Source organism: Anolis carolinensis, chromosome 2 (assembly GCF_035594765.1).
Source record: "Anolis carolinensis isolate JA03-04 chromosome 2, rAnoCar3.1.pri, whole genome shotgun sequence".
In the NCBI taxonomy this organism is placed as follows: Eukaryota; Metazoa; Chordata; class Lepidosauria; order Squamata; family Dactyloidae; genus Anolis; species Anolis carolinensis.
This window is the reverse complement of record NC_085842.1, coordinates 88,639,494-88,656,830: the sequence shown is the minus strand read 5'-3', so window position 1 is coordinate 88,656,830 and position 17,337 is coordinate 88,639,494. Positions and strand designations below refer to the sequence as shown.

The 17,337-nt window shown below is 43.8% G+C and overlaps 1 protein-coding gene across 2 annotated transcripts in view; it reads left to right on the top strand.

Moving 5' to 3' along the window:
- Positions 1-17,337, top strand: part of znf346 (zinc finger protein 346) — a 38,661-nt gene that overhangs the window by 10,730 nt on the left and 10,594 nt on the right. For both annotated transcript variants that reach the window (XR_505758.3, XM_003217534.4), the window contains exons 2-5: positions 15,647-15,750; positions 15,840-15,935; positions 16,351-16,495; positions 16,761-17,000. Coding sequence is in view for 1 of the 2 variants with exons in the window: in XM_003217534.4 (XP_003217582.4) it covers positions 15,647-15,750; positions 15,840-15,935; positions 16,351-16,495; positions 16,761-17,000 (585 nt within the window). In the remaining variant the exon portion in view is untranslated. The remainder of the gene's footprint in view (positions 1-15,646; positions 15,751-15,839; positions 15,936-16,350; positions 16,496-16,760; positions 17,001-17,337) is intronic.

The following is a 17,337-nucleotide window of genomic DNA, read 5'->3' as shown; positions in this document are numbered from 1 at the left end:
TTGTATGTTGCCACCTGGGACACTACAAATGATATCTCTTCTTCCCAAGGCCCTATTCGGCATCTTACGTTCTCGAGGCTATATTTGGCTATAGAGCCTGAGGCTATCAAACCGTCCAGCTGAGAGAAGGCTACGGGAACATCTAGTTGGGATCTTTCCCACCCTAATCCATTGGCTAGCTCTGGTGAAATAATGTTCCTGGAGCACCCACAGTCTACGAACGCTTTGCAAGTGGCCCATTTCCCACTGCCTTCTAGCCTGATTTCCACCACCAGCATCCTTTGGTCGTCACTCACCAACCCCTCTGAAGGGCCCTTTGTTGACGATTCTTCTTCAGCACGCTTTCCTGTTGCTGCCTGCTGTTTGGGCTGATTGCCCCCCCCTCCTTTTCTCTGCCAGCACTCCGCGGCTCTGTGTCCCACACGCCCGCACACAAAGCACTCCCTTCTCGCTCCTCCACTGGTTCCCTTCGCCTCGGTCTGTCTCCTGGTTGGGGGTTGCTCCGGCTTCCTTGCTACCTCCTTCGGCCTCGGAAGTTGCTGTTGTCCCCCCCGGTGCCTCTTCACTTGGGCCAATGTGGTTTCGACACAGCCTGCTAACTGGATCCAGCCTCTCAGCGTCTCCGGATCATCCCGATGCGCTGCCCATGCAAGGATTCTCGCCGTAGTCCCTCTTTGAATATTTCCAGTTTGGTTACCTCTTCCCACTCCGGAATTCTCTCGGCTAGGCATTGGAACTCCTCGGCGTATTGGGAAACCGACCTCTGCCCCTGGTAGATGGCTTTCAGTTTCTCCCTCGCCTGGATTCGCTCGAGCGGATCTCGGAAGCGGTCCTCCAGTGCTGCTAAGAAGCGCCTTACCGACCCCAGGCATGGGTCCTGTCTGGCATGCAGTTGTACATACCAGCCGGCCGCTCCCCTTCTCAGGACTGCCCCGATTGCCCGAACCCTGCTGGACTCCGTCCGGAACATATGGCCGTTATCTTCCATGTAACCTTTTACAGTAGTGAGGGAAAAGTCTAGCTCGGAGGATTCTCCTCTATACTCCATTTTCAGATCCTCTCGTCTTTGCTGGATATCTTGTGGCGGCTGCTCCCAACGTTCTGCCCATCGCAAGCCCCCTCGAGTTCCCGGGGGCCCTGCTGTTGCCTCCCGTTGCCCTGTGCCACGCCCGGCGTTCGCTAGGGGCACCAGGGGTTCTGGCTGGAAGGTAGCTGGGGACCTTGGAGGCCTTTCCTCCTCCTCGTCGCTCTCCTCCACCCGTGCCAGGCTTGCTAAGGCCTTGGGTTGGGCGCCGAGCTCTCTTCGCATTCCCCTTCCCTTCGGTGCTGGGAGGTCTGCGAAGCTCTGGCTACTTCCCATGCTCAAGTCCCACATTGAGCCAGCCCGAGGTTCTCTTCCTTTTCCCGGCTCCGCCAAAGGTGCTAGGCGTTCCATTGCCCTTGACATTATTACCAGGGTGGTCTCCATTGCCATCATCCTCTCCTCCAGGAACACCATCCTTTGTGGGGATGGGAAGTGTAGCTCGCCCTCTCCTTCGGTGCTGTCTCTCTGCGCTCCTCCTCACCTTTGGGTCACTCCGTTCGGCTGGGCATAAGCCGTGGAGGACGCTAGGGCTGCCAGTCGGTGGAATTCGGCATCCGACTCGTCGGGAGTGTCTCGTCCCGACGGACCCCCTCCTGCGCCCAGGAGCTTGTCTCCCTCCGTCTCCATCACACCTCACCGCTGCCACGGGACAGTGCCTGCAATCTCGACTTTGATGTCAGCTCACTCCAGCTGCTTCCAAATGAACACAAGAAGCTTGCTCTGTTGTCACTGAAAACTTTACTGAAGAACACTTTGACACACATAAAGCCGAGATTGATGGTCGGCCCAGCAAGATCCCCTTATATACACTCCCCTACATTCAAAGTAGTCATTCCCGCCTAGAGAAAAACCCCGCGCAATTCTTCCCGCTCGCACATCAGCCGTTTCCCTTCAGAGCCGGGAGCCGCAGGTGCCTTATCAGTTCTTTGTGTAAGCGTCCTTGATTTCTGGCACCAGAGTACAGGCCCAGAAATTATGGTCCTGACAGCCGGCTCTTCGGCTTAGAAATGGAGATAAGCACCAACCCCCGAGTCAGACACGACTAGACTTAATGTCAGTGGAAACCCTTTACCCTTTACCTTAACTACCAACAATTCATAGAATCATAGAATAGTAGAGTTGGAAGAGACCACATGGGCCATCCAGTCCAACCCCCTGCTAAGAAGCAGGAAATCGCATTCAAAGCACCCCCGACAGATGGCCATCCAGCCTCTGCTTAAAAGCCTCCAAAGAAGGAGCCTCCACCACGGCCCCGGGGAGAGAGTTCCACTGTCGAACAGCTCTCACAGTGAGGAAGTTCTTCCTGATGTTCAGGTGGAATCTCCTTTCCTGTAGTTTGAAGCCATTGTTCCGTGTCCTAGTCTGCAGGGCAGCAGAAAACAAATTTGCTCCCTCCTCCCTATGACTTCCCTTCACGTATTTGTACATGGCTATCATGTCTCCTCTCAGCCTTCTCTTCTGCAGGCTAAACATGCCCAGCTCTTTAAGCCGCTCCTCATAGGGCTTGTTCTCCAGACCCTTAATCATTTTAGTCGCCCTCCTCTGGACGCTTTCCAGCTTGTCAACATCTCCCTTCAACTGTGGTGCCCAAAATTGGACACAGTATTCCAGGTGTGGTCTGACCAAGGCAGAATAGAGGGGGAGCATAACTTCCCTGGATCTAGACGCTATTCCCCTATTGATGCAGGCCAGAATCCCATTGGCTTTTTTAGCAGCCGCATTACATTGTTGGCTCATGTTTAACTTGTTGTCCACAAGGACTCCAAGGTCTTTTTCGCACACACTGCTGTCAAGCCAGGCGTCCCCCATTCTGTATCTTTGATTTCCATTTTTTTCTGCCGAAGTGAAGTATCTTGCATTTGTCCCTGTTGAACTTCATTTTGTTAGTTTTGGCCCATCTCTCTAGTCTGTCAAGATCGTTTTGAATTCTGCTCCTGTCTTCTGGAGTGTTAGCTATCCCTCCCAGTTTTGTGTCATCTGCAAACTTGATGATCGTGCCTTCTAACCCTTCGTCTAAGTCGTTAATAAAGATGTTGAACAGAATCGGGCCCAGGACGGAGCCCTGCGGCACTCCACTTGTCACTTCTTTCCATGATGAAGACAACGCATTGGTGAGCACCCTTTGGGTTCGTTCGCTTAGCCAATTACAGATCCACCTAACCATAGTTTTGTCTAGCCCACATTTAACTAGTTTGTTTGCCAGAAGGTTGTGGGGGACTTTGTCGAAGGCCTTACTGAAATCCAGGTACGCTACAGCCACAGCATTCCCTGTATCGACCCAACTCGTAACTCTATCGAAAAAAGAGATCAGATTAGTCTGGCATGACTTGTTTTTGGTAAATCCGTGTTGACTATTAGCAATGACCGCATTTGTTTCTAAGTGTTCGCAGACCACTTCCTTAATGATCTTTTCCAGAATTTTGCCTGGTATTGATGTGAGGCTGACCGGACGGTAATTGTTTGGATCGTTCTTATTTCCCTTCTTGAAGATAGGGACCACATTCGCCCTCCTCCAATCTGCTGGGACTTCTCCCGTTCTCCAAGAACTCTCGAAGATAATTGCCAGTGGTTCTGAAATAACTTCCGCTAGTTCCTTCAGTACTCTTGGATGTAGCTGATCTGGCCCTGGGGACTTGAATTAGTTTAGAGTGGCCAGGTGTTCCTGGACAACTTGTTTCCCTATTTGGGGTTGGATTTCCCCCAATCCTTCGTCCATTCCATGTTGCTGAGGTTGAAGATGGCTTTCTTTTTGTGAGAAGACCGAGGCAAAGAAGGAATTAAGCAGTTCTGCCTTTTCCCTATCCCCTGTCACCATCACCCCATCTTCTCCTTGCAGTGGCCCTATCGCCTCCTTTTTCTTCCTTTTTCTACCAACGTAAGCAAAAAAACCTTTTTTGTTGTTTTTTATGTCCCTGGCAAGCCTGAGCTCATTTTGCGCTTTAGCCTTGCGAACCTTTTCCCTACAGGTGTTGGCTATACGTTTGAATTCTTCTTTGGTGATTTCTCCCCTTTTCCACTTCTTGTGCATGTCACTTTTGAGCTTTAGCTCAGTTAGAAGTTCATTGGACATCCATTCTGGCTTCTTTGCACTTGTCTTATTTTTCTTCTTTGTTGGCACTGTTTGCATTTGCGCCTTGAGTATTTCACTTTTGAAAAACTCCCATCCATCCTTAACTCCCTTATTTTTTAATATCGGCGTCCATGGAATGCCGCTCAGTAATTCCTTCATTTTTTGGAAGTCAGCTCTCTTAAAGTCCAGAATGCGTGTTTGACTTGTCTTAGTTTCAGCATTCCTTTGTATTGCAAACTGCAGGAGCACATGGTCACTTGCCCCTAAGGATCCAACCACTTCAACTGTATTGATCAGGTCTTCCACATTTGTTAAGATTAGATCAAGAGTTGCTGATCCCCTTGTTGCCTCTTCTACCTTCTGGACCATAAAATTATCTGCAGTTCCTCAATACTTTATTTCCCATACCACTATACTTCGCCACAGCAACACGTGTCCGGGCACAGCTAGTAATAAATATAATAATAATAGAGTAACATGATAAATATAATAATAATAATAATAATAACTCACAGAACAAAATGGAACAGATGGAAATAACAACTGAAATGATCAGCAAACGAGTACAAAAAGTCAAGAACTGGACATCGCCTGGTAGTGATCAACTTCATGGATTTTGGCTCAAACATCTGATTGCTTTACATAGAAAAATTGCCCAACAATTCAATGAGATGCTGCAGAAAGGAAGTATCAGTGAATGGCTAACAACTGGAAAAACTTACCTGATACAAAAGGAGCAGCACCACGAAACTATAGGCCAATAACGTGTCTGCCCACCATGTTTAAACTACTGACTGGCATCATAGCTGACAAAATTCAAGACTATTTTGAAGAAAAAAACATCTTGCCAGATGAACAGAAAGGCAACAAACGGAAAAGCAGGGGCACAAAAGACCAGTTATTAATTGACAAAATGATTCTGGAGAACTGTAAAAGCCAAAAAGCTAATCTTCACATAACGTGGAATGACTACACAAAAGGCCTTTGATTCACTCCCACACAGCTGGATCTTCAAGTGCCTAGACGCCATCGGGATTAGTAAAAACGTTGGTACCTTTATTGAAAACATGATGGAGCACTGGAAAACTGAACTGTTTGTTGGAAATGAAAGCTATGGACTTGTCAACATCAGAAAAGGAATTTTCCATTGTCCCTTTTCTTTTCATTATTGCCATGATCACTCTAAACACCTTTGCAGAAGCATACAAGAAGCTCGGCCTCTCACTGAACATCGAGAAAACCAGTGCTCTTCCAACAGGCACCAACTAATCCCTCTGCAAAGCCAGGAATACAGCTTAACTGTGTAACATTAGAAAATGTTGACCATTTTCGCTACCTTGGCAGCCACCTCTCCACAAAAGTCAACATCGACACTGAAATACAACACCGCCTGAGCTCTGCGAGTGCAGCATTTTTCCATATGAAGCAGAGAGTGTTTGATGACCAGGACATCCGTAGAGATACCAAGGTGCTTGTCTATAAAGCCATTGTCCTCCCAACCCTGCTCTACGCCTGCGAAACGTGGACTGTCTACAGACGTCACGTCCACAAACTCCTGGAGCGTTTCCATCAGCGTTGCCTCAGGAAAATCTGCATATCTCTTGGGAAGACAGGCGGACAAATGCCAGCGTGCTGGAAGAAGCAAAGACCACCAGCATTGAAGCAATGCTCCTGCGCCATCAACTCCGCTGGACTGGCCACATTGTCCGAATGTCCGATCACCCGTCTCCCAAAGCAGCTACTCTACGCCAAACTCAAGGATGGGAAACGTAATGTTGGTGGGCAGGAAAACAGATTTAAAGATGGGCTCAAAGCCAACCTTAAAAACTGTGGCATAGACACTGAGAACTGGGAAGCCCTGGCCCTTGAGTGCTCTAATTGGAGGTCAGCTGTGACCAGCAGTGCTGCGGAGTTCGAAGAGGCACGAACGGAGGGCTTAAGGGAGAAATGTGCCAAGAGGAAGGAGCGTCAAGCTAACCCCGACTGGGACTGCCTTCCACCTGGAAACCGATGTCATCGCTGCGGGAGAATATGCGAGTCAAGAATAGGTCTCTTCAGCCACCTAAGAACCCACCCTCAAGACACCAGGGATGGAAGACAATCGTCCTCGAGCTACGAGGGATCGCCTAAGTAAGTAAGTAAGATCCCTCTGTCAACAATCTTACAAAAAACAATTCTCGGCTATCAAACATCTAAGAAATCTCACAAAATTTCGCATCTGATGTACATGGATGACCTGAAGCTATATGGGAAAACGGAAACTGAAATCCAGTCTCTGACTAACTCTCCGAATTTTTAGCACTGATATCAGCATGGAGTTTGGTTTGGACCACATGCGGCCCATTGAAGCCATTTATCCGGCCCCCACGGCACAAAGTCAGAAGGGGGTTGGGCTAAATGGCCCAAGGGGTCTCTTCCAACCCTCTTTTATTATTATTATTATTATTATTATTATTATTATTATTATCATCATCATTGAGGATGGGAGGCCATATGTCAGGGGTGCTTTGCTTGTTCTTTTGGTCCACAAAGGCAGAAAGGGGTTGGGCTAAATTTATTATTATTATTATTATTATTATTATTATTATTATTATTATATGACACAGCAAACAAAATCACAAGTCGAACACTTCCCAAGTGTCTAGGACTGTGATGTATTTTCGGATGATGTGTGCAGATCCTAGTCAGGTGGCCTTTTGCAGTTGGTAGATCGTAATTTTGTCAATGTCTATGGTTTCCAAATGCCGGCTGAGATCTTTTGGCATGGCACCCAGTGTGCCCATCACCACCGGGACCACCTGCACTGGTTTCTCCCAGAGTCTTTGCAGTTCAATCTTGAGGTCCTGATAGCGGCTGAGTTATTATTATTATTATTATTGCTCGGTGGCCAACTATAGTCCGGCACTCCAATGGTCTGAGGGATCATGAACTGGTCCCCAGTTTTAAAAGTTTGGGGACCCCTGGTTTGGACAAATGTTCGACAGTGGCATTGAAGAAGGGAAAAATCATTGAAAGTGAGGGCATAAATATGCCTAATGGCCAAACAATAAAGTGTCACCAAACAGAGGCCTATAAATATCTGGGCATATTACAGCTGGACAACATCAAGCATGAACATGTGAAAACTGTGGTGAGTAAAGAATACACACAAAGGGTCAGAAAAATTCTCAAAAGCAAGCTCAATGGAGGCAACACCATCAAGGCCATAAACACCTGGGCCATACCTGCCATAAGATATATTGCTGGCATCATAAACTGGACACTGGTGGAACTGGACAATTTGGACAGAAAAACAAGAAAACTCATGACCATCCATCATTCACTGCACCCCCACAGTGATGTTGACCCGCTATATCTGCCTAGAAGATCAGGAGGCAGAAGACTCTTGCAAGTAAAACAAGCAGTCAAAGAAGAGGAACGTGCCCTTGTAGAATATGTAAAGCAAAGTGAAGAACCTGCTTTGATTGAAGTCAAAAATCAAAAACTCGTCAAAACACAGCAGAAAAAGAATCAGTACAAGAAAACCGCACTACAAACTAGAGCTGACAGCTGGCACAACAAAACTTTGCATGGAAAGTTCCTTGACAAAATTGAAGGAAAAGCTGATAAGGAGAAGACCTGGCTCTGGCTCACAAATGGGACCCTGAAGAAGGAGACAGAAGGCCTGATCCTTGCAGCCCAGGAGCAAGCCATCAGAACAAATGCAATCAAGGCCAAGATCGAAAAATCAACTGATGACCCAAAATGAAGACTGTGCCAAGAAGCTGATGAAACCATTAATCATATCCTCAGCTGCTGTAAGAAAATCGCACAGACAGACTACAAACAGAGGCACAACTATGTGGCCCAAATGATTCATTGGAACTTATGCCTCAAGTACCACCTCCCAGCAGCAAAGAACTGGTGGGATCACAAACCTGCAAAAGTATTGGAAAATGAGCACGCAAAGATACTGTGGGACTTTCAAATCCAGACTGACTAAGTTCTGGAACACAACACACCAGACATCACAGTTGTGGAAAAGAAAAAGGTTTGGATCATTGATGTTGCCATCCCAGGTGACAGTCGCATTGACGAAAAACAACAGGAAAAACTCAGGACCTCAAGATTGAACTTCAAAGACTCTGGCAGAAACCAGTGCAGGGTGCCATGCCAAAAGATCTCAGCCAGCATTTGGAAACAATAGACATTAACAAAATTACTATTTGCCAACTGCAAAAGGCGACCCTACTGGGATCTGCACGCATCATCCGAAAATACATCACACAGTCCTAGACACTTGGGAACTGTTCGACTTGTGATTTTGTGATACGAAATCCAGCATATCTATCTTGTTTGCTGTGTCATAATAATAATAGAGTAAAATGATAAATGTAATAATAATGATACAGTAAAATAACTAATGTAATAATAATAATGATAAAATAATACATGTAATAATATAATAAATAGAGTAAAATAAGGTAGGTAGGTAGGAGGGGGGGAGCCAAATCAGAGAGGGAAGCAACTGAGCAGATCTCCCAGCTAGGACTGAAGCCAGGAATCAAGGAGGGAGAGATTGAGAAGGAAAGCCAGACCAGAGAGGGAAGCAAGGGAACAGATCTCCCAGCCAGAACTGAAGGCAGGAAGGAAGGAGAGAGATAGAGCCAGACCAGAGAGGGGGAAAAGGAAGCAGATCTCCCAGTCAGGACTGAAGCCAGGAATCAAGGGGAGAGATTTGGGGGGGGGGGGGGGAAGCCAGACCAGACAGAGAAGCAACAGAGCATATCTCCTAGCCAGTACAGAAGCCAGGAATCAAGGAGGGAGGGAGAATGAGAGAGAGAGCTAGAGAAAGCTAGACCAGAGAGGGAAAGCAACGGAGCAGATCTCCCAGGCAGGAAAGAAGGAAGGAAAGAAAGCAGGCAACTGCCAGACAACAGTTTGCTCGAACAGTAAGACTTAACATTTAAAACTCTAAAATGCATAACATATTTATTTAAAGTTGCCCATCGAGCATTTATGAATTCTAGCTATATCAACATATGTGGTTGATAATTCCTTTGTTTCTCTCACTTCACCAGGCCAGGGTCAATGTAATAAGACAAGTTATGTTCAAGAACGAATCAAACACTTTGTTTTACACTATTTGAGGTTCTCCTAGCTTTTTCAATCACAGATCAATATCACTGAACATAATGCTCCCAGGACTGTAGCTGGGGGTGGGGAGGGGGGGAGGGGTTTAATTGGTTAACCAAATCCCCATGAGTGTCCACTGAAGTTTATCGATGGAGCCTGATTTCTAAATTATTTTGTGTTATGGAACTACTCTTCATGATTTGCTGAGTTCTCCTAACTGTAGAGATTATTGATCCCACAGTTGCCAAGCCTCCCTTTCTTCATGAAGTGGGTGTTGAAGTCGGCTTTCACTCTCACATGGAAAATACATTCCATGTTGTCTGGGACCTGAAGGAAAAAGCAGAGGGAAGGAGGCAGAGTGCAATGTACTCTCGCCAGCCACTAAGAAAAAAAGGCTATGAAAACAAGCTCTGCCATATCTCCCATTTGCCTCTACAAAGTACCTGGGGGGTGGGGGTGGCACGTCCACAACAGGCACCATCTCCCCTCCCTGCTCCTGATTGGATCCCATTCCCAAGACTCAACCAACAGAAAGGAGTTGTGAGGCTACAGGGGGTTGGACTTTTGGTGTTTTCATCAAATGGTTTGCTTCTCAGCAGCTGAGGGAGATAGCAAGAGCAAATGACACTACACAGCAAAGCTGAGAGCAGACTCAGGCACTTACAGTCTGTTCAATAACAGTTCCCTAGGCACCAAGTGCTCGCTCTCTTTCTTGCGTTTATTTTCTCTTTCTTTCTTTCTTTCTTTCTTTCTTTCTTTCTTTCTTTCTTTCTTTCTTTCGCAGCCCCATTGAGGACATCACAGGCCTGCAAGGGTACACACACTACAACTAGATTTTTCCTATACCTGTCAGCTGCAATTCTTTTTGAGTTTGCTTCTCAAAAATGAACTCATAGCTCTTAAAATAATGGGCACTGATTAAGACTTCCCACACCTACCACCATAATAAAATTTGTCTCTTTATTTAGATGCCAGAATATAAAACAATAAACAGTCTTCAGATAGCGTGTCATTTACCTTTTTTTTTTTTTCGTGTCAGGAGCAACCGAAGTTGCTTCTGGAGTGAGAGAATTGGCCGTCTGCAAGGACGTTGCCCAGGGGACGCCCGGATGTTTTTGATGTTTTACCATCCTTGTGGGAGGCTTCTCTCATGTCCCCGCATGGAGCTGGAGCTGATAGAGGGAGCTCATCCGCACTCTCCCCAGGTGGGATTCGAACCTGGCAACTTTCAGGTCAGCAACCCAACCTTCAAGTCACTTAGTCCACTACGCCATCTGGGGGCTACGTGTCATTTACTGAACAATAGATATTTTTTTTGTGGTCCAGAGCCATGCCTTTGAGCTTGCCATCAAAGCCTGACCTTCCACAAAGAGAGAGGATGGAAGGCTGATAAGTGAAACATGCTAAGATCCAGAGGTGCTTCAAACTGCATTCCCAGCCATCAGCCTTAGGACTGGTCAGCATGTCCTTTTTGTAATACTACAATGGACAGATTGGTTAATGTTTTTGAAACTTTGGGTAGGTCGTCTAGTCCCCCAGATTGGTTTGACAGAAGCATGCTTCCTTGGTTTATTTCTGGAGCTGGCCAGTGTTGGTGACTCTTCCTTTTTGAGCTCAGGGTTGGACTTGAGTTTAACTTTCCTGGTTTTCTTAACTTTAGTTGGCTTAATAGTAGTAGTTCACCTTTTCTTCCTGTCCATGAGTTTAAATAACTTGAAAGTCATGCTGGATCTTTTGGTTGCAGAGATGACAATCTTTTTCTCATCCTTAGTTTTTCTCATTCTCTTTACCTTGCCTATGGTCTTTACCTTTTTGTCGGGTTTGTTAGGTTTGGAGGCTTTTTTGTAATTTATTGTGTCTCTTTGACTACTAGGTTCCCTTTTACATTGAGGCAATAACTCTGTGTCAGGGCTTGTGACTGGAAGTGTTTTATCCTTATTTGCCTCCTGTGTCACCATGTGTTGTGTGATTGTGGTTAGGAGATCATGAATTTCTGTAAGGTATGACTTGATGGCTTGGAAGTCCGAATTCATGTTCGTAATCTGGTGGGTTAAATCAGCTGTGATGGGTATGTTTTTATGAACTTCTGTTGTTGCGATTATCTTGGTTTTTGGGCATCCATCTGCTATGTTAATTTGTTCCTCTCTGATGTCTACAGGAGTTAGGGCTTGTCTCCACTTGTCGTCTTCCTGGATGTTCTGGCCAATCAGACTGGCACTGGCAAGGACAAATTCCTTGGCTAGGCTTATGCCCGATTTCTCATACGGATTAAAAATCACTTGACAGTGATCCGAAGTCCAATCCAGGGGTGGAGCTTGTGGAGAGATCTGCCCCATCTCTTGGATTTGGATTATTGTGGAGAAGTAGTCTGGTATCCCTATTTGGTTTTCTTTTCCTTCTCAGAGAGGGGGAGGACATTAGCAGCGAATGGGTCTTATTGTTTTTATAGAACTGTCTTGTTTTAATTACCATGGCTCTTGTGGGATACACCGTGGCACTATCTACTTTTACCCGATAGTGAGTGATGAGGTTGTTAGTTCAGATGCCAGCACTTAGTTGGACCTATTCAGTCCCCAATGTATCTACTCAAACAGTTCCTAGTATAAAAGCAACAGCAGCCTTATCCTTCCCCTGCCAGGATACTAAGATTCTCTATGGGTTTGATTGTAAAATACAAAAATCTTAGTAATTTAACAAAAGTCAAAGCTAGACCAAATCTCAATGTCGGGATATATTCCAGGCAAGAGTTTATATAGCAAGGTCAAGTCATTGAGGGGATAATTTCACTGACCTACAACACTTTGTGTCACTCCGCTTCTTCGGTTTGAGGTCAGCTGTAGATACTCCTGTATGACTCTGTCTTTCTGTTTCTCTTGCTCCAAGTGCCTTCTCTTTCTTGCCCCCTCTCTCTTTCGCTTTTATTTCTACTCCTCTACTCCTCTCAACACAAGGTAACTCTCACAAGAAATGTAGGAGGATGTTTGAAACTTCAGCCGCCATGGGGGTTAGAAAAGCCAACAAGGAGGGGAAATTATAACAACCATTTTGTATTAGCAACAGAGTGGAGTAATAGAGTAGTAATTGCTGAAACCACAACAGCGACCCTGTATAATGTTGCTTCAGCTTCCAGAGTCCTTGAAAATTTAAACCCCTCACCCCACTTTTTTCTTCGATGCTGATTAATAGAATGTTGTTGGCTAAGTTTAAGACTCCCCCTGAGATAAGAATGACTTAGTAGTAACTTATCAGTCTGTTGTCAGTATGTTGTCAGTATTCTCTCTGTTGTGCTGCTCGGAAGATCAGGGAGTGAAAGAGATGTGACTCCAGCTATGCTGCCATCTTCCCCCTCCCACTCTTGGGGATCATCGAGACTTCCTGTCTCATTGTAGGAAAAGGACAGAGTAACACCCAAGCCTCAGAAACAGCAATAGATCTTCCTTCTTTTCAGACCTTTCTTATCTACAGCCCCCTTGTAAAGAAAAGAAAAAGTCCCACCTTCTGTTGCTACTTCCAGAGACAGAGACTCAGAGGCTATCATAAACTGAGGTATTACAGTAGAGTTCACTTATCCAACATAAACAGGCCAGCAGAATGTTGGGTAAGTGAAAATATTGGATAATAAGGAGGGATTAAGGAAAAGCCTATGAAATGTCAAATTACATTATGATTTTACAAATTAAGCACCAAAGACATCTTGTTTTACAACAAATAGACAGAAAAGCAGTCCAAAACATGGTGACATTATGTAGTAATTACTATATTTATGAATTTAGCACCAAAACATTGCAATATATTGAAAACATTGACAAAAAATTGGCTGCTAACACATTGACTACAAATAAAGATAGATTTGCATAAAATGAACTTACAGTAGCAACATTGCCGGAAATTAAATCCATAAAAAGTTCAATCCTTGCTGCCTAAAGAAAGACTTGTGGATTGGGGCGGGAGAAAAATTGTGTTGGATAATCTGGAACATTGGATAAGTGAATGTTGGATAAGTGAGACTACTGTATCTCTGCTTTTCAGTTCAGTCATACAAAATTTCTGCATGAGGTAACATCATTGATTGTGTCCTCATGCCTCATTCGCTTGATGGCAACAGGATTATTTGGATATTGTGTATGCATCGATCAAAGCTTTGTATAGAAATGTTACAGATGGTGTAATAAATAACCTTGTGAATGTCATGTTTTGTTCAGTGTTTTTTCTTCTGATCTCCCAACAGGTGACTTTAATCTGTGAAGCATAGGGCACAATAAATCTGTTGATTTTAAGTTGCCACGGGGTTGAGAGTGTATCTTACATTATGCTATGACTTTAATGAAGTAAGCAGACATAATTCAAATGAATTTCTTTCTGATGAGGTTAATGACAGTGTATTTGAAGTGCAATTTGTCATATCAATATAGTGATTTGCTGGATTTTGTAAAATCAATGGATGGAGTGTCTTTTGAAGACTGTTGCTTATCAGTCATAGCTGAGTATAATTGGAGCCAACACACATGTAGTTTTCCAGTCTGCTTCTTAAATCAATGTGCAAACAGCTGCTCTTTCCTTCTGTGATAATTAATCTAAGATATACATACAGTCCAATGCTAGCCAAAGGAATCATTCTCTTATTGGTACTGTATGAGACACTAGGTATACAGACAGTATCTGACCTTAACTGCTGAACCATTTCCATTAGTTGAAGAGTAATGTAAGTGTTGGCATTGCATTTAAAATGAACATAGATCAATGTCATGAAGAAATATTGTGCTTTCTCCTGTGTTGTCTTTAATAGCATTATTTACAAGGTAGATTATTAAATGAAGAGTTTGATTTTTTATTTTTTTAAAACTTTGCAGGAGACTCCCAACATATGAAATAACCTTTTTCCTGCCGCTGCATGTTTTAGGCCCCCTTCCTGCTGTCCTTCTGGTGGCAGGCTAAAACCTTTTTATTCAGGCAGGCTTTTTAAAGAATAAGGTTTTTAAGATCAAGTTAGGAGGTGCTGGAGCTCACGGTGGTGCAGCAGGTTAAACCACTGAGCTGCTGAATAATAATAATAAATTAATAATAATTTATTTCTTATACTCTGCCTCCATCTCCCCAAAGGGACTCAAGGCAGCTTACATGGGGACAAAGCCCTAAAACAGCAGTTGACATATACATAAAACACAATACAAATTACAAGATTAAAATACATAACGAAACTATCATTTAAACCTTTAAAATAGCCACACAACATATCAGTTAAAACAGGAGTGAGGCTGTTGGGTTGCGTGAGAGGGGCAGGCTTGTGCAAACATGGATAGTGGAACCATTGTGGGATAAAGTGCTAGGAGCTGGCAGGGACAGTTTAGGACTGTGTGGTGAAAGTGTAGCCGGTTGTTCGAAGACACATTGAAACAACCATGTTTCAAGTTTCAACCAAGTTTTTTCGGAATATGGCCAGGGTGGGTGCTAGTCTGATCTCCCTGGGGAGGGAATTTCAGAACTTGCTGATCGAAAGTTCGGTGGTGAGCTCCCGCTGTTAGCCCCAGCTTCTGCCAACCTAGCAGTTCGAAAAAATGCAAAATGTGAGTCGATCAATAGGTACTGCTCCACCACGAAGGTAACAGCACTCCATGCAGTCATGCCAGCCACATGACCTTGGAGGTGTCTACTGACAATGCCAGCTCTTTGTCTTAGAAATGGAGATGAGCACCAACCCCCAGAGTCAGACACAACTAGAATTGATGTCAGGGGAAAACCTTTACGTTTATCTGCTGTGGTTTTTACCTTCTAATATGTTTTTTCTGGATTTTTACTGTTAATTTTTAATACTATTGGTATTTCATTCTGTTTTAATGTTTGTATATTTGTAAATTTTTCATCGTATTGAAATGTTTTTAATGTAAGCCACTTTGAGTCTACTTGTAGAGAGAAAAAGCAGGGTATAAATAAACATAATAATAATAATAAGCTTGTCCTTTATCTAGTAATGGAATTCTAAATTATTCAGTTATACATCTCAGCTGCGAGAAAAAATGTGTCCTGTAGTATAACAAGGAAACATTAGACATTTCATTATTTTGTTGTGTTACTATTGAGTGATATCTCTTCCTTCTCTGTTAATTATGTGCATTTTCCCCAAGTGGTGAGAATTAAATGGTTGCATGTAATTTTCCTTTCTTGACTCTCACAAGTATTTACATTATTTTTTCCTGACTGGGGAATTAGAATGAATTAGAAGTCATTACAGAACTCTGTAGTCACACATTTCCCCTTACTAGAATTGGAAACTGGTGAAGACATTTAGCAGCTGATTCTGGCATAGCCCCTGATGATAGTTATATCCTTGCCAAGCCTTCCCATTTGTTTTTTAAGATTGGTGTACTTGCTTTTTGCAGTGGACCGTCTGATCAGAGAGAACAGCCACATCTTTACGGATGCTCAGTGCAGAGTATGTAGTGCAGTGCTCATCTCTGAGTCCCAGAAGCTTGCTCATTATCAGGTATGCGTCAAGCTGTAGGCTGAAACTGTTGCTTTGTGTATTGGATACCTGGTGCGCTTATCTTGCTCTTCTGTTTTTTGTTCCTTCAGAGCAAGAAACATGCAAACAAAGTTCGGCGGTACATGACTATTCAGTGTGAGGAGGAATTCACTCAGAGTAAGAGAATAAAGTTGGATGCAAAGCAGGTAATGACAGTAATGATAGAAATAAAATAAAATAAAGCTGCTCAATTTAATGCACTGGAAAGGCTGTCAAATCAATTCATTGTAGCATTTCTTGAATTATGGTGCAAAGAGTATATTTATGATTAGAAACATGCCTTATTCTGTTAGAATAAACATACATTTCAGATTTACCCAGCAAATCAAATGGCTACTTGTACATAGACAATAAAGCATAGAAACTAACTGGAAGAAGATAAATTTTACTTTAAAAGTTATTTATGATGAACCTTTTTATTCTAAATTGATTTGCACACAGGACTTCACTCTTAAATATTTACCAAGATAAACACTGGTAATTCTATGCTTATCAGGGAACTGCCATTTTTCCTCTACCTCTTTAGAGCCAATCTATTTCTGTGTTCCTTCTTGCCAACAGGAGAGCAACAACGGAGAAGACAGAAACAAGTGCTGCCCCATCTGCAACATGACTTTTTCTTCGCCAGTTGTGGCCAACTCCCACTACCTAGGCAAGACGCATGCCAAGAATCTGAAGCTGAAGCAACAGCCTCTCAAAGCAGAAGGTATGATCAGGAAGGTGCTGAAGAATTGTCACATGATGTTTTCACTTGAAAAGCCATTGTCATAATAGCACAGCGCACATCAGTATCCATTGTACAAATGCAAGAAGATATTGTCATTGAGATAGTTGAAGGAAGCAAGTTTAAAGAATAGATTTTTTCCCTATTAAGAGGTTTGACTCATTCTGGCTATGTGTAGCTATATGAGCAACTCTTCTGATTGCGTTGCCTTTAAGTTTTTGTATCTTCTTTTGGATTACTCTTTCAGCATCTGCACCAGCTCAAAGACAGCCAACTAACTTTCCTCCCCCTACTGTGTGCTCTCCTCCTGAAGAAAACCAGGACACTTCTGACCCAGACAAATTCTGCAGTCTCTGTCATGCCACATTCAATAATCCTCTGATGGCAAAACAGCACTACGTAGGCAAGAAACACAGAAAACAGGAAACCAAACTTAAGCTCATGGCACACTATGGCAGAACCCCAGAGGAACCCGCTGCTTCAACAGGTAAGGGCTTCATAGCAAGGCATCTACAGTAAAGAGAAGTGTTACTGTATATGTAGAAGTTTGCAAAGTGTGAGCTAAGCTGCCTTTTCAAGTGCCACCCATAAAATTTGACCTCATTTCTGTCATGTACCATGAAAGCAAGGCAATTAAGATGAAATACGCACTCACACGTACGTGTGTACACATGCACCCATCAGTTGGAAGGAGGAGTGCTATATCTGAAACAGACATTGGTTTTACTGGAAAGTTAATTTCCAATGCAAAATCATTGAACACTTTTGTGAACTCTCTAGCTTTTTTATTGTGTCAGAACATACAGCAAGCCACTTCTGGTGTA